This window comes from Mytilus edulis, chromosome 6 (genome assembly GCF_963676685.1).
Source record: "Mytilus edulis chromosome 6, xbMytEdul2.2, whole genome shotgun sequence".
Taxonomy (NCBI): Eukaryota; Metazoa; Mollusca; class Bivalvia; order Mytilida; family Mytilidae; genus Mytilus; species Mytilus edulis.
Genome location: NC_092349.1, coordinates 27,603,696 through 27,629,470, shown reverse-complemented (window position 1 = coordinate 27,629,470; position 25,775 = coordinate 27,603,696). Strand labels below are relative to the sequence as shown.

The 25,775-nt window shown below is 32.6% G+C and overlaps 1 protein-coding gene across 1 annotated transcript in view; it reads left to right on the top strand.

Annotated features, from left to right (window-relative positions):
* The first annotated feature begins 203 nt into the window (after positions 1-203).
* The window catches only part of LOC139526323 (putative ankyrin repeat protein RF_0381), a 94,081-nt gene continuing 68,509 nt past the window's right edge, over positions 204-25,775 (top strand). The window contains exons 1-2 of the mRNA XM_071321455.1: positions 204-230; positions 701-805. Of these exons, the coding sequence (XP_071177556.1) occupies positions 204-230; positions 701-805 (132 nt within the window). The remainder of the gene's footprint in view (positions 231-700; positions 806-25,775) is intronic.

Genomic DNA, 25,775 nt, shown 5'->3' with positions numbered 1-25,775 from the left:
GACTATTACTATAAATCCCTGAATATAATTAATCCATGTTAATAATATCCCACCGCTGCCACCAAAAAATGTAACGTGATCGAGGGGAGGTCATCACCGACAAAGACGGACGGACATAGCCATCTATGGCACGACAATCTATCCTGTGTTAAATTCCCAGTAACTAAATAATACGATATTCATATATACAAGTTTATTAACAAATGTACATTACTTCCGACTTATTGACAGTTAGCTACAAAGTTTTCACATATTAACTTTAAATACAAGTCCTCCAGAATCTAACTGATTCAAGACTTCAAGGAATACACATCCTTACAGTATCACAGCTGATACACACTATGCCAGTCTCTTGACTAACTAACCTGATCATAGAGTTTAATAACTCCATCTCCAGACAAACAAATAGGCATAGCTAATTTTATTACCCTACACACCAGGACATGGTTTCTGGTCTTAATCACATCTGACAGTTCAACTTTAAATGCAGATAATAAACTAGCAACTTGTCAAATTAGCCTTGCGTCATTAATTTTCTCTGTATACAAATAAACAGTTATAAAGCCAAACTAGCTAGAGGTCAATATTAACAAAACATTAAAATATCACAGTACTTTTGTTTTGTACTGTACTCATTTGTATGGATTGTTTTTGTTCACTTTCATATGATGCCATGAACAGTACAAGCTTTTCATTTTAGTATACTGGTGATACTCCCTTACACTTAGCTGTTAGTTGTGGAAATCTGGACATTGTACAGTTGTTATTTGAAAGAACAGATATAGATCCAAATATAGAAAATGAGGTACGTGATGACGTTTTGTACATATTTGTTAATCTTTGTTGAATCTTTCTTCAAATCAATGTTTACATAATGTTTCTATACTCATCTCAGCAAAGTAATTTAATCTTCAGAGTGAAATAAAAACGTTATGTATCTAGAATATTCGAAATGCCAAAACATACGTACAAATGTATACCTAATCAGTGATATTTTATTGGAATCAAAGATAAATAATCATTTAGGAATCGTTGTCTTGGTTTAAGTTTATTTGTTATTCCAAATGCACAGACACATTAAAACAAGGCTTTATCATTAATGAACGCATGTATATACAGCTACTACTTTTTTTTAATAATGTTTGAAGATGGGAATCCTCGCGGATTGACGACAGAAGATGTAGAATTATTGCAAAAATGTTTTTAATTAAATGCATTATCAACTTAATATATGATTCCGATCGTAATAAATTCCTTGATGAATAATCAACTGTTTTCAAACCCGATGGAATCAAATATCGATTTTCTTTGTATCATTTAAAGCTGCATAATTTAATATTGTGTTTGTATTGTCCCTGTCTGAATAAAATAAAGGAATTTTGCTAAATTGTTAACCAATGATATATATATATATATATTGTGTGTTTTATTTATCGAATGTCTAACCTTAATTGTTATTGTTTTTTGGACAATCAAATATATAAGTCTAACAAAACCATATGACAAAAAAGGTTATTTCTTGTTTTATATCTTCAAAATGCCATTTATATAACCTAGTTGTCCTTTTCTAACTTAATAATCCAATGCTTTTGTAAACCTGATTAGATTATATTTTATGATATTAGTGCGCCCCAAAATAATTTCAGTTTATTACAAAAACTGAACAACATATGATTATAAAAAAAACATAATGGAAGTATGAAAAGTCAGAAGCAACATGAATGTTTATCACTCAATTTCACTAGGAATGTAGCGTCCCAGTGTGGAAATGGGTATAGTATTATTCAAAATCAATATCTCGTTCATGCTCCACGTGCATCGATGACGGATTATCATTGTTTTCGCATTCCATTTAGTATCTTTGGATTTTGCCATTTTGGAATTGCATTTTATTTCCTAATCAGTGCATTTCTAGTTCTCGTAAATTTTGTGTGAAAATCACTGGAATTTTTATGGATGTGTCGGTTCAACAGATTCCATATATGTTTGATCGGGTTGAGGTCTTGGTATCAACTTGGTCAATCTTGCAGTTCCAGTTTGTCTGTATCTATTTATTACCCTCCAAACCGTTGACCTAATCACACTTAATCGAACCGCGACGTCGGCAACACTCATTTCGGCATCTTCCATCCCATTAGTTCTCTGGCGGTCATTTTTGGGAAGGACTAGTCGACGCCCCATGCAATATTTTTTAAACAAATAAATTTCAAATATCGTTTTAAAAGTACAGGTAAACAAGGTAATAGATCGATTATACGTACAAAGCATAAACTGAAATAAAAAGTGGTGCTTAACTTTTATGCTCAATATAATTCGATTTGTTGTCTTATACCACAGACTTTTATTTTATATAAACTCTCCAAAAAATACTCTATATCAAGCCTACAAGCATAATTCTTGTTTCGCTTTAAACAGTAGATTTGTATCTATCAAATACAGGTTCAAGAGTTTAAGACTCATATTGTTTTGCTCTTTAAAAATATGATTTATTTCATTCCCGCCCAAAATAAAACGTAAAAACGAAAAACGTTTCCAGTATTAAAAAAAAATCTACCGGTGATTTCTTCATGATAATTTCAAGAAAGAAAGTGCCATGTGTACTCTTCAAAATAAAATTAAAAAAAAGTGTATGTCACCGACCTTTCAAAAAAGTTGTGAGTAATTTTCATGTTTTTTTCTCGTTCGTTTTGAAGAAAAGAGTTGTCTTTCTTCAGAATATTGCATCTGACGTCATAGTAAAAACTTTCCTTTCTGACGCACTATTTGGAAAAATTTGCAAATTGGACGTTTAAAACCCACATTTAAATTTCCAAGAATAACAACTATATTCACCTACTTTATTATCCGGCAAAACAAGATATTAAATGCATGTGTCAGCATCAGATCTTATGATGTTGTTGCCGCACAATATTAACCTTCAGAAACACCATCCGTCGGAATGGAAAATTGTTTAAAATAACCTTTCACGTCGCTTTTGTTAGGAAAGTCTGTCTTTGTCCTCTACCCTCATTAGCAAAATTATTGAAAATAAAAAAAAAGAAATGAAAGATGGCACTGGCTAACTACAGAGTGTTTGACTATTTCAGACTAGATGTGTGTGGGTTTTTTTTCGCGTCAATTTCAGAAGTTTGCCGTAACGAACTCATTTTCTACTGTTGACAGATGGACATACAAAAGCACGGACGGACTTCTTCATACCATTATTTTTCCCAAATTAGACAAACGTATAGACATTATTCCATCTAGTCTGAATATTTAAGATATAAGGAATGATTTTGTATCGGCCTGATCTTCTGAATACTCAATTATTGAAATTTTTGAAAAATTGATATTAAAATTAGAATGATCAAATCATAGGGAACATGTGTACTAAGTTTAAAGTTGATAGACATCAACTTCATCAAAAAGTACCTTGACCAAAAACTTTAACCTAAAGCGGGACGGACGGACGCACAGACCAGAAATCATAAATTGGACATAAAAATAACTTTTACCATTCTAATTACCCTGGTAACCTGTCCACAATCGGCGCAAGTATAAGACAAAATCTACGCATGTGAAAGAATAAAAAAAATTGAAATGCAGATCGGCGCAAAAAAGTCGAGATCAAAATTTGTATTTTATTATTTTTATTAGAACGAAATATAGTGTAGTATCTTTTGTGTCCATGTGTGTTAAATTGCCACAAGATATCAAAGGGTACGTTGACATTTAATTGGAGTTGTCTCCCCCTTTTTAACTAGCTGAGTGTTGCTGCTTAATCTTCGATCGAACACAGTCTTTGCAATTTTGCAGAAACATAAAGACTTTCGATTTTTCTACGCTTTATACTGCTATCCCCCATGCTCAGTTAAAAGATCGACTCCACCATCTCATTAAAGAAAGCTATTTCTATAAAAATTGGAATCGTAGATACATTTTTTTTTGTTTTGGGTTACAATAATATTTTGTGAAGAACCACAATGAATCTACCAGAAAGTATACTGAAGATGATATTATTAAAATGCTGGACATTTTGAACGACAATATATTTGTTGAGTTTGGAGGATTAATATTTCAAAAGTCAATCGGTATTCCAATGGTTACTAATGGTGCACCCCTACTAGCCGATTTGTGTTGTATTCGTATGAAGCAGAATTCAATCAAATCCTTCTAACAGACAAACAGATAAAGCACCTTGCTAAATTCTGTAATTTCACTTTCCTATATATTGGGGAAGTCCAATCGATCATTGAATAATCCATATTTTAGTCAGTACTTGCATGTCATATATTCCAGTGAACTTGAAATTAAAGAGAAGGACTGCTTCATACCTTCATCTCTTCCTTAATATTAACACAGATGGACGCCTTCACACGAAAATCTATGATAAACTGGACGATTTCAACTTCCCAATTATCAATTTTCCTTTTCTCAGCAGTAACATACTCTTTGCACATTCGTATGGTGTTAACATATCTCAATTGATGCGTTATTCTCGTACGTGTTTACACTATATGGACTTCAAATACAGGAGTGTACTCCTAACATCACGAATTGGTTGATCCAGACGATGTATCTTTGTCCAAACTAACTATGGACATTTTTATCGCGAGTTAGATTGTGGTTTGTCATTACGTCGTCTGATCTATTTATTACCGAACGTGACTTATTCCTGAATTTGACTGTTTTGCTGAGTGTGAATTTGTATTTCTATAAGACTTTGCACGGTACTTTTCCATCCCAAATCAATTTGTTGGGTTTTGATGTTGTGTTTGTTGTTGTCATCGGATTGTGTCAAATGTTTGAACGTTTGTAGTGGTTAATCGTATTTATTTTTTCTGTTGTATTCGTGTGTTGTGTTGGGGATAACTACTCATCCAGTTCATTTGGTAGATTTCATTTTGGATCAACGTAATTTACACGATATAGTTGGTTAGCACTTCGATCAGAAGAAACACCGACAAAGCTAGATAATACAATCAATTATCTAATTACTACTTACTACAATTAAATATTAATTAGATATACATTAGAAAACAGAAGTGCTCAGGTGGATAACCCTGGCCTCACAACTTTCTGACACTTTTGATCCTCAGCGATCTTTAATTTTGTAGTTGTTATGGTTTTCAAACTTTTACGTCAAAATCATTCAATCGCGTAGTGGAATTAACTATTTATGGATTCTTATAAATTCTATATATAACTTTTGGACTATTTTCAATCTCGGTCTATTTCTGAAATTTATTCTTACATACTTTTGATTTTTTAACCCTATATACTAACATTGCCTATGTAAATTTTAAAATTGTTTGTATGCACATTGAACGACAAATTTATGTGACGTATACAATTTTCTGACGTCAGACACACAAATCAATGAATGCGTTTGTAGATAGATGTTTCTGTCTTCTGTTAAATTGTTCCTTTTAAAATTGTTATACGATGATGACTGATAGTGGAATTAACTAGTTGTGGATTCTTATAAATTCTATATAAAACTTTTGGACTATTTTTAATCTTGGTCTATTTCTGAAATTTAATCTTACATACTTTTGATTTTTCAACCCTTTATCATGTATATGCTAACATTGCCTATGTCAATTTTAAAATTGTTTCTATGCACATTGAACGACAAACTTATGTGATGTATTAAATTTTCTGACGTCACACACAAATCAATGAAAGTGTTTGTAGATAGTTTTTTGTGTTCTGTTAAATTGTTCCTTTTAAAATTGTTATACGATGATGCCTGATGTACCCATATTTTGACTATTGTATTTATTGTGTCTGTTTAGTTAACGCATCAATGTAAATATAACGGAATTTGAGGAGACTGTCATCAAAGTGAGAGGGTTAGCGCTATAAAACCAGGTTTAATCCACCATTTTCTACATTGAAGAATGCCTGTACCAAGTCAGGAATATGACAGTTCTTGTCCATTCGTTTTTGATGCGTTTTATTATTTGATTTTGACATGTGGTTATGGACTTTCCGAATTGATTTTCCTCTAAGTTGAGGATTTTTGTGATTTTACTTTTTATCATCTGAGTATAGTTTTGTGTGGACGTAGCGAGCGTCTGGCGTATGACGTATACAAATATGTTTTAAAAGTGGGACGAAAGATACCAAAAGGACAGTCAAACTCATAAATCTAAAACAAACTGACAACGCCATGGCTAAAATGAAAAAGACAAACAAACAACAGCACACACGACGCAACATAGAAAACTAAAGAATAAACAACACGAACCCCACCAAAAAACTAGGGGTGATCTCAGGTGCTCCGGACGGGTAAGCAGATCCTGCTCCACATGCGGTACCCGTCGTGTTGCTTATAGGATAACAAATCCGGTAAATAGTCTAATTCGGTAGGTCACATTCATGAAAGGGAAGGGGATTGTAGTTACGACGTAAGGAACATATCCGATGTCATTTGTGAAACGGTTATCTAAAACATCTGTATCGTTTTAAAAGACCCAATAAATTCAAAAGTATCATTTACCAACACCTTAAGAAGCACAACCATCCTTTTAAATATTTAGCAGTTCCACCTTTAGAAGTAGTAAAAAAGCAGCCTGGTGAATCTCATTCAAAGTTTGTTCGATCACGGAAAATAATTGAATTAAATTGGATTAAAAAATTACAGGCAGTCTACCCTCTCGGTCTTAATGATAATATCATGGGAATTGGTAATATATCTAGAACCGATTCCGTTAACATTTTGAATATAGTTTCTAAAACTGTTCGTAAAAACCGTTCTCATGATCGTAGGACAAATCGCAATCAAAGAAAATTTCGGACCAATCATACCAATATTTCAGACCTAATTTCTATTTCAAAAAACAACGGCAGACATTATCTGTTAACAAAACTCTGTTCATTACCGGTTAATAAGTTAAATTAAATTTTGGAGGATTGCAACACAATTTCATATAGCAGTCCTAAGTATGAAATTGTTCAAATTATTATGGCATATTGTTATTCTAAACTATTTCTTCATCTAGCGAGAAACGTGTACTAGATTAATGCTACAAATGTAATGACGTCTCCCACGATTCATGTAGCAGCTAAGGAATCCTACAAATGTTTAAGATTTTTTTTTTCATATTAAAAACTGCATTATCTTGTAATCTACAAAAATGACGCATACACATATTTTTTTTTTAATGAAAGGGTTATCAGCCTTGTTTCACCTTCACCACTGTGTATCATCGCCACCGGAAATTGGGTACTAACGAAGCGGAGAGAAATAGAAAAAAAAGTAAACAAGTTAAGAATTCAATCAATTTAAAGCATTTCCACTCATTTGATGAGGGTGCCGCTTAAGAAATGATTTACTGATATATAATTCTTTAAATTATTAGGCCGATAAGTACAAAATTAATACAAGATTTTGTGTAAATTTCCAAAACTTACCACTTAGTACCGGAAAATTTTGAGGTCTATCGTCCTCTGTCGCCCCATTCTTAAGATATTGAACTGCTTTGCATTATTTTTCCAGGCACGTTTTTAGATTATTATAGTGTGGCATCATATTTACTGAAATTTGTTGTCAAAAACATGTTTTTTAAAGAATATAGACCATAAAAAATAAAGTCTAGGGTACGGCAACTTGCTCGTGTTGACAAATTTACTGTATGGCAACTTGTTTTCAACTGTATGGCAACTTGCTAATTATAGATTAGTTATTTACCGTCCTTTTAAAGAAAATAAAGTATTAAGTTCAAATATCTAAGGTTTTTTTTTTGGGGTGGGGTACCTTTTTATGTTAAACTGTTTTTGTCCTTTTCAAGGTTTAAATTTGTTTAAAACTGTTATTTGACTGATAAATTTTAAAAACTGTTAACTGTTTTTGATCCACTTTCTGTAATAAATCTGTTTTGTTAGAATTTGCAATGTTGTTAACTGTTTATTTTTGAAATTGAGATTCCTGTTATCTGTTACTTAATACTTAAAGTGTTCACTGTTTTTGACATTATTTTCTCTGTTAACTGATCTTAACAGTTATTTACAAGAATCACATTACAATTTGCTGTCCACCTCTTTCTTTACGTTGCTTCCGCAAAGGAGTAACATAAACAGCATATATGTAACTGTACATGTCTTTAAAAAATCTTTGAGTATAGTAAATCCTTAGTAAAATTGAGAATGGAAATGAGAAAAATGTCAAAGAAACAGAAGGCCGACCAAATAGAAGAAACAACCCAACGCAGCGAGAAAATTATGCACTAGGGTTGGGTGTCAATTCACATATAGGAAAAAACTTAGAATTGTCACTCATAACTTTTAAACACCCTCTTTCCCTTCCTTCCTAATAAATAAGGGTTAATATTTGAGTTATGCATGTGTATATTTATGGAAAGAGAATCGTCCATAGATTTGATTTCCAATAGTAATAATGGTGAAATATAATCTCTGTTTTTTGTGTGACAATGCCGGCAACAATCAGCATTTATTTGATACCAAATATTGCAAAATAGGGGGTTGAACATGTCACAAAGATCTCAAAAATTTGGGGTAAAGGAAAATTTAACAATCAATAAGAGTGATACCTTTCCTGAAACCATAGACATATATCTATCAAGAGGTAACAAAAAATAATATGCATTTCTGCTGTTTTTCCATAAAATTGAATTGAAAAGATCGAGCCTCAAATCTTTGTTGAAAAACAATACAAAATTTCTAACTCTATGGCGGTACGGATAGGAACGTATGGACGATTAAACTGAAAAATGGCTTATAAAACATGCTAAAAACAATGTTCATATAAACCCACTAGGAAGGCTATATTATTATTCAACTATCTAAAAATCAATTCAATTGTACAAACACTTTCATATTTAGAAAATTCATCATGGCTATAATGCGAAACTAAACTTGTAACTGTGTATTGGTATACCTGAAACTGTCTCCTAAGTGAGCAATCATTTAACTACAAAAAGGGGGTAGAAGTTCAATGTTTGTTTTTTGAAACATATAAATGAACAAAAATTTAAAAAATGAAATAAATACAAGACTATATAGCAAGGGTAAGGACTCAAGTTGGGTCATGTAGGTGCAACAAATGCGGCAGTGTTAAACATGTCAAGGGATATCTCATGCCCCTCTTTATTCGTCTAACCAATGTAGTTATTTCTGGCTTCTATTTGTAATGTATCCAAAACGTGAAAGGCCACTTATCCAGATAAAACCCTGGTCAGTCCTATGATGAAAATAATTCAGATGTATATGGAATGTTTGATAAGTTATATTGACCAAAAGTACCTGGACGGAATTTTCAAAAATAAAGTACCTTTTCAATTTGCAATGCGTAAAATAACTGAACAGTGTGGCCTGGAAGAAGAGGCCGAAAAATGAGGACTTGGTTCTCAAATTGATGTCAAATTTACTAGTATAAGACTTCAGAAATGTAAAGAAGGACCAAGGCTTTTTTTTATATCAGCTCAGAGTTCTTAATTGGGACATGGAGATGAAAGAGTGCTTCAACTTGTGACACATTACATGTTACTTTCTGATTTATACACTGGTTTTGATGATTTAAAAAAAATAATTAGTAAACCTTCGTAATTCCTTTTAATAAAATCATGTAAGCAATGAGTCGTATGAATACCCTGACTGAGTGCAATAATAATTTATAAGAGCCCCCGCCATAAAAAAAAAATAATGTTCGCGCCCTATAGTATTCACTCATTCTATCTGTTTGTTACACTTTCCGACGTCATGACGATAACCCAAGTTTGCTACGACTGATTGACATTAAACATTTACTCAACAATATACATAACCAGAAGAAGCCTCCCTTTTGCTGTTTGAAATATGGTACTTGCGTGTGTATTCTGAAAATTAGTCAGCTTTACAAAAGATTCCTTATGGAGTTTGGCATTTCTGCGACTTTGTACAGTGGATTTCAAATTTTTTAATACATTGAAGATATGCACTTCCCCTTTTCATTGCTTTCGGATTCGTTTGGAAAAAAGGGATAAATTAAAGTTGCTGTTAACACTTATCAGCATTTAAAATTTGTTGTTAACTGTTTTTGCCAACATCGAGGTGTTGTTAACATGTTAACGGACCCCCTACCCCCCTTCTAATTATGCATTAAATAAAATGCATTAGATAGAAATACCATTTGCTTGACAGCATTTAAGATGTTTACAAATTATATATTTTCAAAAAGAAACTGACAAGAAAATTAAATCGAAATGCAATTCCCGATTTGTTTCTCCTTACTTTCGGTGAATCTTAATTTTTCTTTTTACAAATGAATCATTTCAGAAATTATAATTAATTAAAAAAATGTATGTGTCTGTCCGAATTTTCAATCCTGTGGTTGTCGTTCCTTCATCTCTATCTTATTTGTTGTTTTCATAAATTGTTTTGTTATGAGTTAGGCCGTTAGTTTTCTTGTGGAGTCCTTTCACATTTTTCGGTCGGTGCTTTGTATAGCCGACTATAAGGTACGAATTTTCGTTGTTGAAGGCCGTACGATAGCATATAATTGCTTACATACACTTTATTTGATCCTGATGGATAGTTATCTTATTTGCTATCATACCACATCTCCTCTGTTTTTATTTAAAAACAGCTAGCACCAACAAAAGATGAATGGACGGTTTATTTTATTGAACTTACAAAATTTCACCCTAACAACAAATAAGACAATAGTCGTTAGTAGTATAACGGTCTATGGATGTATTTAGGATAATATGGTTGAAAAAAAAACTTTTTGTACAAAATCGTAAAGCGGTACGCAAAGAGGTCATCTGAACTGAATTAATGGCATATATTTAATAATATTTGATAAGTAAGACATTTTGTATATTTGTAAGCCTGTGAAGCTTTGATATCAGCAAAATATCGTCACTTGATATTATCTAAACAGTGATTAATTTCCTCTTAAAATTATAATATATTGCAAGACGTCGTACAGACAAAAGTTCTTATTTTGCAATTCGCCGTACAACGTCCTGCAATTCGCCGTACAACAAACAAACAATGTTTTTGTCCATATTCTTTAAATACATGTTTTTGACAACAAATTTCAGTAAATATGATGCCACACTATAATAATCTAAAAATGTGTCTGGAAAAATAATGAAAAACAGTTAAATATCTTGAAAATGGGGCGACAGAGGACGATCGACCTTGAAATTTTCCGGTACTAAGTGGCAAGTTTTGGAGTATTACACAAAATCTTGTATTAATTTTGTACTTATCGGCCTAATAATTAAAAGAATTATATATCAGAAAATCATTTCTTAAGCGGCACCCTCATCAAATGAGTGGAAATGCTTTAAATTGAATGAATCCTTAACTTGTTTACTTTTTTTTCTATTTCTCTCCGCTTCGTTAGTACCCAATTTCCGGTGGCGATGATACACAGTGTTCACTGGCAATACTCGAAATTAAATCCCGCAACTTGAAACTCCAGATAATGACTTTTATTTATCCGTATTTGGTCCGGTAACTTCTCGAACCGTGTCATCAAGAACGATACGAAAAAAATAAATATAGTAAATTGAAATGTTTTCTTCTATTATTTTTATTTATAAGTGATATGCATATCGTTTATTTTGTTGTCTATAAGAATAAATAAATAATGTCGTTGCTAAAATGGTCATCTTAACATAATTTTCCTTTTGAATTTCAGAAAAAAAACCTGACTATCTATAAAACAAAGATGTGGTATGAATGCCAATGAGACAATTCTCCACGAGAGACCAAATGACAAAGAAATAAATAACAATATATAGATCTTCGTATGGCCTTTAACAAAACACTCATACCGCATAGTCATCTAATCTATTTATTTTTCTACCCCATTTAATTTTTCACCAGTAAAAAAAAATGGTTACAGTTAAGTAATTCGCTTTTATCCTGCAATTAGCTAGTTATTGTATACAAATAGCAGATAAACAAAATTTTTGTTTGCTTTGTTTGTACATGTACAAATTCATTTTCCTGCTACCCGTTTCCATGTTGATCAATCGGTAATATATTTCTCTCTGGGTAATCTTCATTTTGGGGTTTTCTTCGAGTCCGCGTTTCAATAATTGTAAAAAATAAAGACAATGGTTAAGATTTAAACAACTTATGCTCAAATACCAGGTGTAAATTGTAAAAAATATATGTACATTGTCAGAAATATAAAATGTATTAGTTCTAGCTGCGAAAGGAGAAAATTCGGTAAGCCTCGCTTTTCGTCCTGTTTCTAAAGCTCGTACAAATGAATTTCACGTTTACCGACAAAGTACATTTATAATCAATACATTATTCCACAGTTGTTGATATATATAAAAGAAGATGTGGTATGATTGCCAATGAGACAACTATCCACAAAAGACCAAAATGACACAGACATTAAAACAACTTTAGGTCACCGTACGGCCTGTTGATATACATTTATCTTTTTGTTCAATATTTCAACGAATATCGTCGTATAAACTAGAAACATCAACCTATTTTCCGAACGGAGAGTCATAAATTCAATGAATATTATTGCGGGATATACGGTATAAACGGTAAGCTTCGATGCGTTTAGTTATGAACGTGAATGGTTCGATAAATATAGCTAAATACACAATTAGGCCAAATGTTCATAAAAGGGATTTACTGTACATCATTATTTAAGAAATTTTCTGTTAAAAAATATAAAATTTCATACAAATATATTCTTTTGGATCTAAATGTCATCATTCTAAAATATTTTTTGACAGTTTCCGTTAAATATTGCCATTTTTAGATATATCGGTCCCCCTTTTCTCGGCTACTGTTAAAGCGAAACGGTTTTTTTTATTAATAGGTTGCGAGGCATGAAGTTCATATGATTCAATCCAAATTATCCTCAAAGTGCGGTAACAATCTTGAATTGAAGCAATCTTGTTCGCCTTGAAATCGACGTAACATATTTAGTCGAAATTCTTAAAATAAAATCACCTATATAACGAAAAGAAAAATGTGAAGACTTTAACACAAAAGGGAAGGCTTAAATTCTTTTGTAATTTTCCTGCTACCAATTATAAATTTAGAAAGTCATGTTTTGTATTGTTGGAATTTCGGAACCCTCTTATTCATCCGTTTAAAGCACCATGAAACAATTGCCAGCTAACTCCCAGTTTTCAAAAATCTTTAAATGTGCAGTATGTCATTGATACGGTTTGAGTTCTCAAAATGAATCAAGATAAAATAAAAATAACAAGACATTTATAAAAGATATAAAACCCTTGTTATGTTTTATCAATTTTTGAGAACATCTTTAGGTTGAAGATATTAATCAAAGTACTGAAGTACTGAACATCGGATGACCGCAAGTTCTAGTGGACGGTCACAAGCACTTGTCTAAGAAAACCAAATCACATCTCTTTACCTGAAAGTGACGTTAAAGTACAGATATATATTTTTTCTGTACGTGGATGATAAATTCAACCTCATCGTAGAAGTGATACAAATCAGTAAACTCTGTTTTTTTCTGTTATACATTATTTTAATATTTGTAAATTACAGTTACAGGTATATATAATTTTTATCCGTTTGTATAACATTCTATTGCACTATATTAATTATAGTGCTGTACAAGTGCATGGTGGACACTCTGCTGTAATAATTCGATTTTTCTGATAGATTGAATTTGAGTGGGCATTCATATTTTCCTGCAAAACATTCAATGTCCCACGCAGAGAGAAGGAGCAAAGACAGATAACTCTGCATGGGAGATTGCAAACGTTCTTATAAATATTAAAGATGTTTTACTTTATTTATGTTTCTAACGAGTTTAACGACATTTTCATATCATTAATTTATGTTCAAAACAATATATTTTTAGGAGTATTCATTTGAAATGAATTAAGAACAAGTGATAAGGAATGTAATTTTGCACTCGATAACGTCCGCGTATTTATTATTATAATGTTTATAGATCGGTTACAATCTCAAAACGAAGGCTACGTAATGGAAATTTTATGCGACAGCAATACACATTAATGCCCTCACAGCCATCCGATGTAAAATGAATAGAGAAGTTGTTCATTAAGATATCATTAGATAAACAAACACACGGACCTATTTTTTTTTCTATTTTGATTTCTTATTCAATGAAACCAGCCACTGGAACCAGAATTTTGAAAAGAATGGATCTGCGTTTGTTGGTTCTATAAGCAGTTTGATTAAGAGGGGGCTCTGGGCTCAGTTTTGCCACAACTCCCTGCTGATTTAAAAAAAACAAATACAAGATAGGAGGTGGCGGAAAAATGTCTTCGTCCTCGGCCAATAACATCTGAATAGACACATATATAATGTGTTGACCTTGTCAAAAGTCTATAATTCATAAGTGTAATTCGTCGCCTTCTAAAACCATATGTTTTGAATATGTATGCAAATATGGCGACCTATGAATGACCCGCTTGGTGCAGATGAAAGAAAACATTACATAAATAAGGCCGTTAGTGCTCTCGTTTGAATTGTTTTACATAATCTTTTCGGGGCCTTTTATTGTTGACTATGCGGTATGGGCTTTGCTCCTTGTTGAAGGCCGTACGGTGACCTAAAGTTGTTAATTTCTGTGTCATTTTGGTCTCTTGTGGAGAGTTGGCAATAATACCACGTCTTCTTTTTTAAATCAACTTATTTTCCGTTCACATTTTCCGTAAAGAAATGAGGTTGCATTTTGTTTTTTACATGTAGCTTTTTTTGCTTCGAATAACAGGACAGAGCTTTTAGTTTCAGTCTATATACACGCCATCTTGAAATAATAAATTGTCACATATAAATTCTGTTTGTTTGCTTTATGATGTGGCTGATATTTAGCAACAACTAGTGGCTTAAATGCGATAAATAATTACAAACTGTTCTCTTCTGAGGATATTAAGCCATCAAATGCCGGAAATGTAACTCTGTGTATTATATTTCAGATCAAATGTTATTAATGCATGGTCGTTTTATTATGCGTATATATTACACACTGAAATTGAAAATTGAAATATCAATCATTAATAAGTGTTTATTTGCATTGCTAATCTGCAATATGCACGATTTGTTTGCTAAAAATGTTCCTGTACAATGTTTTCAAAAATGCATGAAATGTATTTTATGACTTTTGTCAATCTAGGCACACCTCCAGAGAGACACACCTCGAGAATCGTGTCTATAGATTTGTAAATATTTTAATTTTCAACAAGTAAAGTGAACAAAATATAAAAAGAATGGATGTATAACAAACACTCTTTAAATAGAACAAAAAACTAAATATTTATATAACATTTTTAAATCAATCAATATATAAAAATACTACATTTCCAATACTAAATCAACATCCCGATGCACATATATATAACCTTCAGTTCACATTCAGCATCCAATGGATATTACCTTGAAAAGAATACAACGAAGTAATTCAGAGCTTTTTAGAAAGCTAAAACTTATAATTTTCTTAATTTTCAAAGTGTATATCACTGATGCGTTTTGTTTTAATCTATGTCAAAAAAGCGTTTATCAGAACGTAATAGATGTTTGCACACAACGTAATTGGTGTTTTGACATAACGTAATAGGTGTTTGCACATAACGTAATAGATGTTTGGACATAATGTAATAGGCATTTGCACATAACTTACATGGTGTTTGCACATAACTTACATGGTATTTGCACATAATGTAAGCGGTATTTGCACATAACGTAATAGTGTTTGCACATAATGACGTAGTTGTTATACATAACTTAATAGGTATTTGCACATAACGCAATAGGTCTTTGCACATAAGGTAAACTATGTTTGCACATAGGGTAAACGATGTTTGCACATAAGGGGAACGATGTTTGCACATAAGGTCAGCGAGAATTGCACAAAACGTATAAGTTGCTTGCACATAATGTAAATGGCATTTGCACATGACGTAATGAATGCTCACAGAGAGTATCAATTGTTCGGCAAAACGCATAGGAACTATACCATGATGTGTTATGTTTTTCACTGGAGATACATATGTATTAACACAACATAACGCCAAAAGACTATAATATCATGAGATTTACATGGAACAAAGGTGTATCAAAACAAAACCTTTAGAACATTCGACATAACAATAACACTTGAGGCAGGACGCAATATTTAACTGACTTACGTAAAAGAAGAATAGACAGAACATAGATAAAATATGAAAGAATGTAAAGGTGGTTGATCATAAAGTTTCGAAGTCTTCACAGAATATATAGTAGTAAAAACATGATGTAATGCCTATTGTACACAACAAACTTGAGCAATGACATATAATACTACTGTTTGACCAAACAAACAACTAATTTGACATAACACAGAGATGCCGTGTCAAGAAATACAGACATTTGCACATAATATAAAGAAGAAACGACAGGACGTAAAGACAAAGTGACAGAACACATTAAATATTTACACTATAAGACAGTTCCGGCGTTCCATATTTAGCACTCAATCGTTACAACATTTAAGATTACATAAAGTATCCAATCCAGCCTCTATCTCCAGTCCTAATCTTACTGTATGCCTGTTTGTCAATTAAAGAACACATTTTCTGCCTCAAATGGTCAATTTAGAATGCTTGTCACAACAGTATTATCTGTAACCATATATCTGACACAATTTAGCTACTATATATACTAGAAGTGTTCAAACAAAGCCATATTTGCAATAGTTGTATGTATGCAGATACCAGTCTGAGATATAAATTCACTTAAAATGTTGTAGAGATGACTGCTAACATCTGATTTTTTCATAACTTCCAAGCATAGTAATTGTTTTCTATATCAAGAACTTTAAAATCATAAAATCATAGCATTTACAAGTTAAATTATTTGTTTTTATGACCCAGGGGGTAGGCAATTTTCTATGTTTTTTGCCCCTGGGGCCTCAAATTTCCTAAATCATTCTGCTGTTTCTAGCAATTTGGAATATTTAGTACATATTCAGGATAGAACACACTATTGTAAGTTTTCTTGAGATATTTTTGTTTTTCTAGCTTGTATTTATTATGCCGTGGTGACAAAAAAGCAGACTTAGGTGTTGCGGCTTACTTTTTGGTAATCGAAAGGACACAAATACCCCATAAATAATATTCAGGAAGGATCTATGAGTTTCAATGACTGCGAAGAGTAAATATAAGCACTTCTTAACAATTTAACTTACAAATATGCAAATATTATGATTTAATTTTGTATCCAGGACTTTCAGTAAACTATGCATACTGTAAACTGTGAATTTATGCTGAGTCATCATATTTAAGGCCCAGGAGTCTATCAATCTTCGTTAAATATTTATAAAACTTCTTATTTCAGTTAATTTCTTTAAAATCTGTGAAATAAAGCAAATTTGGTTAAATTCTGAATGTTCCCCCTTTTCACCCTATATAGGCTGCATTTCTGTAAATATTGACAATGCAATTTCCAATAGGAACTCCGTTTACGGCTAAAACTGTACCACTTTTACTATGAAGTTTTGAAAAAAATCTTATCCTAGAATTGAAAGTTCATATGCACCACAATTTTTTTCAAAGGTCAAAATATAGGGCTGTGCGGCATATTTTCAACGTTTATATGCCCTGAACTTCTCAGAGTTTAAACTTACACTAATTTTCTTAACGACCCCTACCTCGAATGAAAGGTTACCACAGATTTCAATGTAAACAATATGCACGTGTTTATTTACTGGTAGCATTCCCAAGTTCTGTCTCTGCGATGTGGAACACAGAGAGCATAACTGGGAACCAGTATGTAAACAAAATCAATTTTCTATGAATATTCAATTACTCTCCAAAGGAGGCGTGTTTTGAGAAACAGCTGTATTTACAAAGTGCAACCTGTAGGGTCTTTGCATCGGAACTAAACACATTTATTAAAAAAACAGTTGTTGGCATGACACGGGTTATGTTCTCCTCATATATGTTATGATGGTATGATACTAAACCCCTAACGGGAAGGATTGTGCCTGATGTTCATATGATGAAATCATAATCTTTCAGTCAGTTAAATTGAAGTCTGGAGCCGGCATGTCAGTTAACTTCTAGTAGTCTGTTGTTATTTATATATTATTGTCATTTTGTTTATTTTCTTTGGTTACATCTTCTGACATCAGACTCGGACTTCTCTTGAACTGAATGTTAATGTGCGTATTGTTATGCGTTAACTTTTCTACATTGGCTAGAGGTATAGGGGGAGGGTTGAGATCTCACAAACATGTTTAACCCCGCCGCATTTTTGCGCCTGTCCCAAGTCAGGAGCCTCTGGCCTTTGTTAGTCTTGTATTATTTTAATTTTAGTTTCTTGTGTACAATTTGGAAATTAATATGGCGTTCATTATCACTGAACGAGTATATATTTGTTAAGGGGCCAGTTGAAGGACGCCTCCGGGTGCGGGAATTTCTCGCTACATTGAAGACCTGTTGGTGACCTTCTGCTGTTTTTACTCTTTTGTCGTAAAGTTTTGTTTTCAACCGACCCTAATTGTCAATTTCTAGATGTAAGTCAAGATATGAGGCCGACTTAACTGTATCTGTAGTATCCTTTATCTCTAGCTCGATTGGAGAGATGCGTTACACATAGTCACCAAATTTTGAATTATTTAGTGAAAGAACATCATCTATATAGCGAAAAGTAGAGTTAAAGAATATTGCTAACTTCTTATCTTTCTTCCTACGAAATTCCTGCATGAAGTCAGCCTCGTAATAATAAAGAAACAAGTCGGCAAGTAGAGAGGCACAGTTTGTTCCCATTGAAATGCCGACAGTCTGTTGAAAAACACGTCCTCCGAACGTAACATGTTACCTTTTGATGGCTATTCTTCGTTTGTTTCTCTGTCCTATATTTTCTCCCATTTATTTATTGTAGCCCTATCGTGTAATGTTTTCATTTTAATGTTATAATTAACACTGCCAATAAAGCGGGAGGTTTGGCACGTCACAAAAACAGGTTCAACGCACCATTTTTTTCATAAAATGCACTGTACCCAGTCTGGAAAATGGCCATTGTTACATTATAATTCGTTTCTGTGTGTTTTATATTTCGGTGTTGTGTCTCTGTTGTGTCGTAGTTCTCTTATATTTGATACGTTTGCCTCAGTTTTAGTTTTGTAACCCGGTTGTCTTTTTTTCTCTATCGATTATTGAATTTTGAACAGCGGTATACTGATGTCGCCTTTATTTGTTATAACAAATAAATCATACAGTGGAGGATTCAGGTCTTTTGATTTAGGTCCTTGCGTTAAGACCTTGAAATTGAGGTTTAAATTAAAGTCAACAATCTACATTTCATTCTTTAATGTATATCATAATTGATACATGATCAAGTCAAACCTGTCTTAAGTTAGGAATCTGATGTTCAGTAGTTGTCGTTTGATGATGTAGTTCATACGTGTGTCTCGTTTTTCATTTTTGAATTGTTTTACATGACTAATTTTTTGGAGTCCTTTATAGCTTGCTGATCGTTGTCAGCCAAGGCTCTGTGTTGAAGGCCGTACATTGACCTATAATGGCTAACTTTTATAAATTTTTATTTGGATGGAGAGTTGAATCATTGGCACTCATACCACATCTTCCAATATCTATATAGTTTATTTACCATTGGTAAGCAGACTTTGACTTAAAAAAAAATAACCGGAAATTACCTTTTGTAACCAGGAAGCTGTTTTTTTTTATTATTTTTAAATTACAAAAACGTTATATTTTTAAAATCAGTGTTATCTAAAGTTTAACTTTTACGTAATGTAAAATCAGAAGTACCTACCATTCTCCCTTATTTTTTATCAAAAGTATATAGAAACCATATTTGTTTCACAAACAAACAACGTACATTTAGCTGTATTTTGTTATTATAACACCAAAATTGACATTTTTAAACGGGAAGTTAACATTTTCGATCAAAATATGTGCATTTTGTGGTGGTAAAACCTTCAAGTGTTCTCTTCACAATTCGTTTCTAATACATTTTTTTCTTTGATGCTGGAATCTCAGAAATTATTGGGTGTATTTGTTATTGCAATTTTATCGTTTTAGACTGAAATACAATTTTGATTTTTGGGTTTTTGGCAAAATTCATAATTAAAATTTATATAAAATAAAATGCGAGTTTAAATCATTGCGATTATAACCCTGTCATCTTTTTTCGCATTAATTAAAACATAGCAATAATTTCTAGATTTACAGTATATGCGGATTTTTCCTCTGTTACTTATTCAAACATCGAACTCGGAGAGTGTTCTGCCTATTCTAAATCAGGTTACTCTGGCCTTTGTTAATCTTGTTTGGCTCCTTTTCAAATTCTGTTTCATTTATCTGTTTTTGAGTTTAGTGTGACGTCCATTTTCGCTGAAATAGTTATCATTATTGTTTTGGACCAGCTAAAGCTAACCACAAGGTAAGGGATGTATATCGCTGTGTATAAGACCCGTTGGTAGCTTGGGCTATTTTCTGCTTGTTTTTGTTTTGTCTTTTTGACACAATCAAATCCACGTTTCCATTCTCAATTTTATTCAAAATGTTATTAAGCGATATTCATTGTTGTCGACAATTTCATATACCAATTTTTACATGTTGTTTAATTGCAACATATCTATAAAAAGTAAAATAACAAAATACTAAACTCCGTGGAAAATTGTAAACGGAAAGTCCCTATTCAAATGAAAAAAAATCAAATATTAAAACCCATTAGACGAATGGTCAACAACTGTCATATTTTTGGCTTGGTTAAGGCACACTCAAATGTAGAAAATGTTGGTCTGAACCTGGTTTTAGAGTACTGAACCTCTCACTTGTACGACAGTCGCATGAAATTTAATTATATTGACAACGATGCGTAAACAAAACAAAGACACAACTGGAATACAACAGCAACACGAATACCACCAAAATATTGGGGTGCTCCAGTGGTGTAAGCAGAACCTATTCCACATCTGACATTGCTCGTATTATTACAAAAACAGTAAATAATCTAATTCGGTAGGTCAAATTCGTGAAAAAGGTAACGGGACAAAGATTTTTTTCTGAATCATTGAATTCATCTCAACCTTTTTCAAGATACACCAACATGAAAAATCTTCGTAAGTTGTATTTTGTGTAGAAGAAAGTAGACACTCTTTTTCAAATAATTATTCTGAATCAGTTGCTAGATTTATCTACGGCATCTAAAAAGTAAAGAATCTGATTATACGCATTGACTCTATATTGCATGTTCAAATTTTGATCTCTAACATATATGAATGAAGGACACGGAAATGTACATATGTTGATTATATTCTTTCGCGACAATTACAGTCATATAAATAAAAGAACATGTCTATATTACAGAGACACTTGCAAATCATATATTCCTCAACAGTTTGACTCTATTATTTTCTAGTTAGTAGTTAATGCATATGTGTATCTTATAAACAAAAATATGAAATGTAAGTTTTACACTATAATCATTTATATGATAGGATATAAGCATCAAGGTTTCCGTAGCTTCGTTTCCTATTTTTAACAGTCTCTTCTAATTCCTAGCTATAAATCGATGGATTTGTTATTTCATCATTTGTCAAAACAGAAGTTTAAATCATGTAAATCCAAGGCAAACAAGGTGAATTACGATTAAAAATTATGTGTTAAATGCAACCAGTTATAGCTAGGAATTAGAAGAGACTGTTAAAAATAGGAAACGAAGCTACGGAAACCTTGATGTTTATATCCTATCATATAAAAATATTTTTCAATGTTTTGGATAACCTTCCTTTCCGCCTCGATATTTGTACAGTTGGGTGCAGACCAAGCATTACATAAAGTAAACGCAAGTTAACGCGGCGTGCACATTTTTCGTTAGTTAACAATAAATTTCGCGTTTACTAGTAAACGCCCGTTTACTTCATTAACGTTAACGCGGTCAAAACCGAAATTTCTAATGTCTACTCGAGTAAACACGCGTTTACTATGTGTCCGTTTAGTCAGTAGTAAACGTCCGTTTACTTCAGATTTCACAAGTTTAATTTTACGTGCACGCAAAAGTAAACGGGCGTTTACTACAGATTTCTCAATTGTATTTTTATGCGCACTTGCAAGTAAACAGGCGTTTACTTTTCGCGTTAACTAATTGTGTATATTATAAAATAATCGCCGTGTGCATTTGTACATTTATTTATGTTGTTAAAATGACTTAATATTTTACGTATATGGGTTTTGAACCCTAACATTAAAAAACACTTTTTATTAGAAATATAAACATTTATTAATTGCAAAAATAGTCAGTTCCAAAAACTTTCAACAGCGGATTTTCTATTTTTTTCTGTTCAAAATTTACATGAACAAATATCGACTCACAGTTAAACCGGCATATTTAAAAATAAATATGCCAAAATTAAATATTCCAAAACTTAATATCCTCTCACGAATGTAAACTGAAAGTCTTGTAGGTTTTACAGTTCCAGGAAGAATTTCCATTTTGTTTTTATATGCAATGATTAATTTTCAATAAATTAATTAAAGAGGTCTCATTTCATTAAATGCAATTGCCAATATGTTGATCGAAAATGGACAGATGGATATTTTAATGTACTTTATCATATGATATATTAGGTCAGTGTATCCAGGATACGAGAACAATCTGCGTTAACGCGCGTTTACTACAAACAGTAAACGGGCGTTTACTTTTTTTTAAAAGATAGAAGACACGCCTTTTTCGCGTTAACGCGAAGTAAACGCGAAAGTAAACGCCCGTTTACTCTTTACAAGATTAGAAGACGCGCGGTTTTCGCGTTAACGCGGAGGTAAACGCGAAAGTAAACGCCCGTTTACTATTTATGTCTACTAAAACTTCGGAGTTAACGCAGAGTTAACGTGACATTTACATGAAGTGCACGCGAGTAAACGCCGTGTTCACTTTTTAGGCCCGTTTACATGTAATGCTTGGTCTGCACCCAACTGTACATGTAACTTTTGAAAAGAAAATATAGAAAATCTGCTATTAGCAAAGTTATTGGAACTGTTTTTGTGTATTTATTGAAATTAATATTTCGAATTTAAATATTTGTTGAATTGTTCTGATTTGAAACACATATACGTAAAATATAAAGACTAAAAGTCTTTTTTATAAAATAAATGTATAAATGAACTTGAAGTTTATTTCTAAATTTACACAATCAGTTAACGCGAAAAGTAAACGCGCGTTTACTTTCAAGTGCACGTAAAAATACACTTGCAAAATCCGTAGTAAACGCCCGTTTACTTTTAAGTGCACGTAAAAAAAATGAAAAATTCTGAAGTAAACGCCCGATTACTACTGACTAAACAGACACAGAGTAAACTTCCGTTTACTCGGGTAGACATTAAAAATTTCCATTTTGACCGCGTTAACGTAATTATAGTAAAAGTGCGTTTACTAGTACACGGGAAATTTTAAGTTAACTAACGAAATATGTGCACGTGGCGTTAACTTGCGTTTACTTTATGTAATGCTTGGTCTGCACCCAACTGTCAATGGTTTATTAATTCTACCGTGGCAAAAATTGACAAGCTTGAATATACAGTTTATATACAGTTTATAATAACACAGGATGGTCTTGAGTTAATGATTTCAGTTTTTGACACTGTATCATATCATTACTTTGGCAGTTTTCCGTATATTTGTATTCTTACTATTATTTCCCTTATGGTCGTTAGACTCCTGACATGACTATGTGTATGATGATACGGCTTTCGTGTTTTAGATTTTGTGGCTTCCCGATTGTGCTGAATCTAAAGGTTTGACTCGGATGCATGCCAATTGTATAGTGGACTTTGATTTGTGAGTCTCGTAGCAATAGTTTACTTAAAGCAAACTGTATTTTTTAAGGTGTGATTATGAAAGTTCTTTTAAGTATCATCTCCAGACGCTTGTTTGTGTTGATATCATTGCTAGTTGTGACTGTGTGTTTGTCATGATTTAAAAAATAGTTGATATAATCTATGTATACTATATATGCTGCTAGACCCCAATTATTGTCACGTCAAACAAGAAACCTTCAACATTCTGATGGATTCAGTCGTGGATTTTCCCATGAAAAATGGCTAAACACAAAAACGAAGACGTAGATATTCTTTCCGAATAGATTAAGGCTGTAAGGTCGTTGATGCAAATCAGTATTAAGAAACTGAAAGTGTCTATCAATACCCATGCTATGTCAATCTTAAAGACTCAAATTTTGCAAAACACGAAACCTCTTTAAAAATTACTCACATCTATTTTATCAGCAATCAAATCCGGGTTTCGAAATTATTATGAAACTTCCTATCTTAGAGGTGGCGTGAATCCGATGGGGATACTGAAAATTCAAAAGATCTTTTGGAGTACGTACAATCTTAGACTACTTTTGTTTATCTTGCAATACATAAAACACATTTGACTTTTCTACACTTTACACAAGTATTCCCCATTCCAAACTAAAAGACAAATTGAAAAAGATGGCTTTGTTTACTAAAAAAAGTATACAAGTATCTTGTCTTAGGGATGGATAAGTCCTCATTTGTATTTCCTATCATGATTTTCTTAATAGAGGGTTGTCGCTCACAAGGAAGCTATTAAATCAAGAGTTCAAAATGGTGAAGTTGAAATCATCTCTTCGTAAATTTTACGGACGCCATCACGAGTTGGTTGACATTTATGGAATAACCGTTTCACAAACAATATCAGATATATGCCTTACGTCGTAACTACAATCCTTTATCTTTTCATGAATGTGATCTTCCGAATTATGAGACTATTTACCGGATTTGTTATTTCCTAAGCAACACGACGGGTGCCACTCTCAGTTTTTAATGGGGTTCGTATTGGTGATTCATTAGTTTTATATATTATGTCATGTGTACAATTGTTTGTCTGTTTGTCCTTTTCATTTTTAGCCATGGCGTTGTCAGTTTATTTTCGATATATGAGTTTGACCGTCCCTCTGGTGTCTGTCGTCCCTCATTTTGTAAAGAATCACTCTAAATCAAATTAACAAAACAAACAAATTTTGAAACTAAGATTATCAAGATGCTTGATTTCTCACTTGACAACATATTTGTTACGTTTGGAGGACGTGTTTTCCACAGACTGTTGGCATTCCAATAGGAATCAATTGAGCCCCTCGTCTTGCCTACTTCGCTTTTTATTATAATGAGGCTGGCTTCATTCAGGAACTTCTTAGGAAGAAAAATACTCTCACTAAATAATTCAGAATTTGGTTACTATGTTGAACACATTTATCTCATCGAATTAGACAAAAAGGATACACAGACACAGTATCTCCCAATTGATATGATTTTCCCAGGCTAGTATACCTTAACATGATTTCCTTGATAGATGGTTCCGGCACACAAGGAAGCTATTAAATCAACAGTTCCAAAAGTTAAAGTTGAAATCATCCCTTCGTAAAGTTTACTGACGCCATCACGAGTTGGTTGACTATTATGGAATAATCGTTTCACAGATCACATTGTATATGTTCCTTACGTCGTAAATACAATCCCATTACCCATTTGACGAACATGACCTACAGAATTAGACTATTGACTGGGTTTGTAATAAAATGAGCACCAGATGCGTGTCTTGTGTTCTATCATTTGTCTTTTTGTCTTTCTGACCCCTATTTTCTGAAAGCTGCCCGTAATGATACAAACAGTTATACTAAGACTGTAGGATAACTTACCATGATGTTGTTGGTGTATTTGTTTTGTTGGAGTATACAACTTTTGTCGGTTTTTGTTGGGGATGACAATGGAGTACACAAATAGAACAAACTACTTTATGTTATATTAAATGCGATTCGAATACACAGTTCATTAACAGCC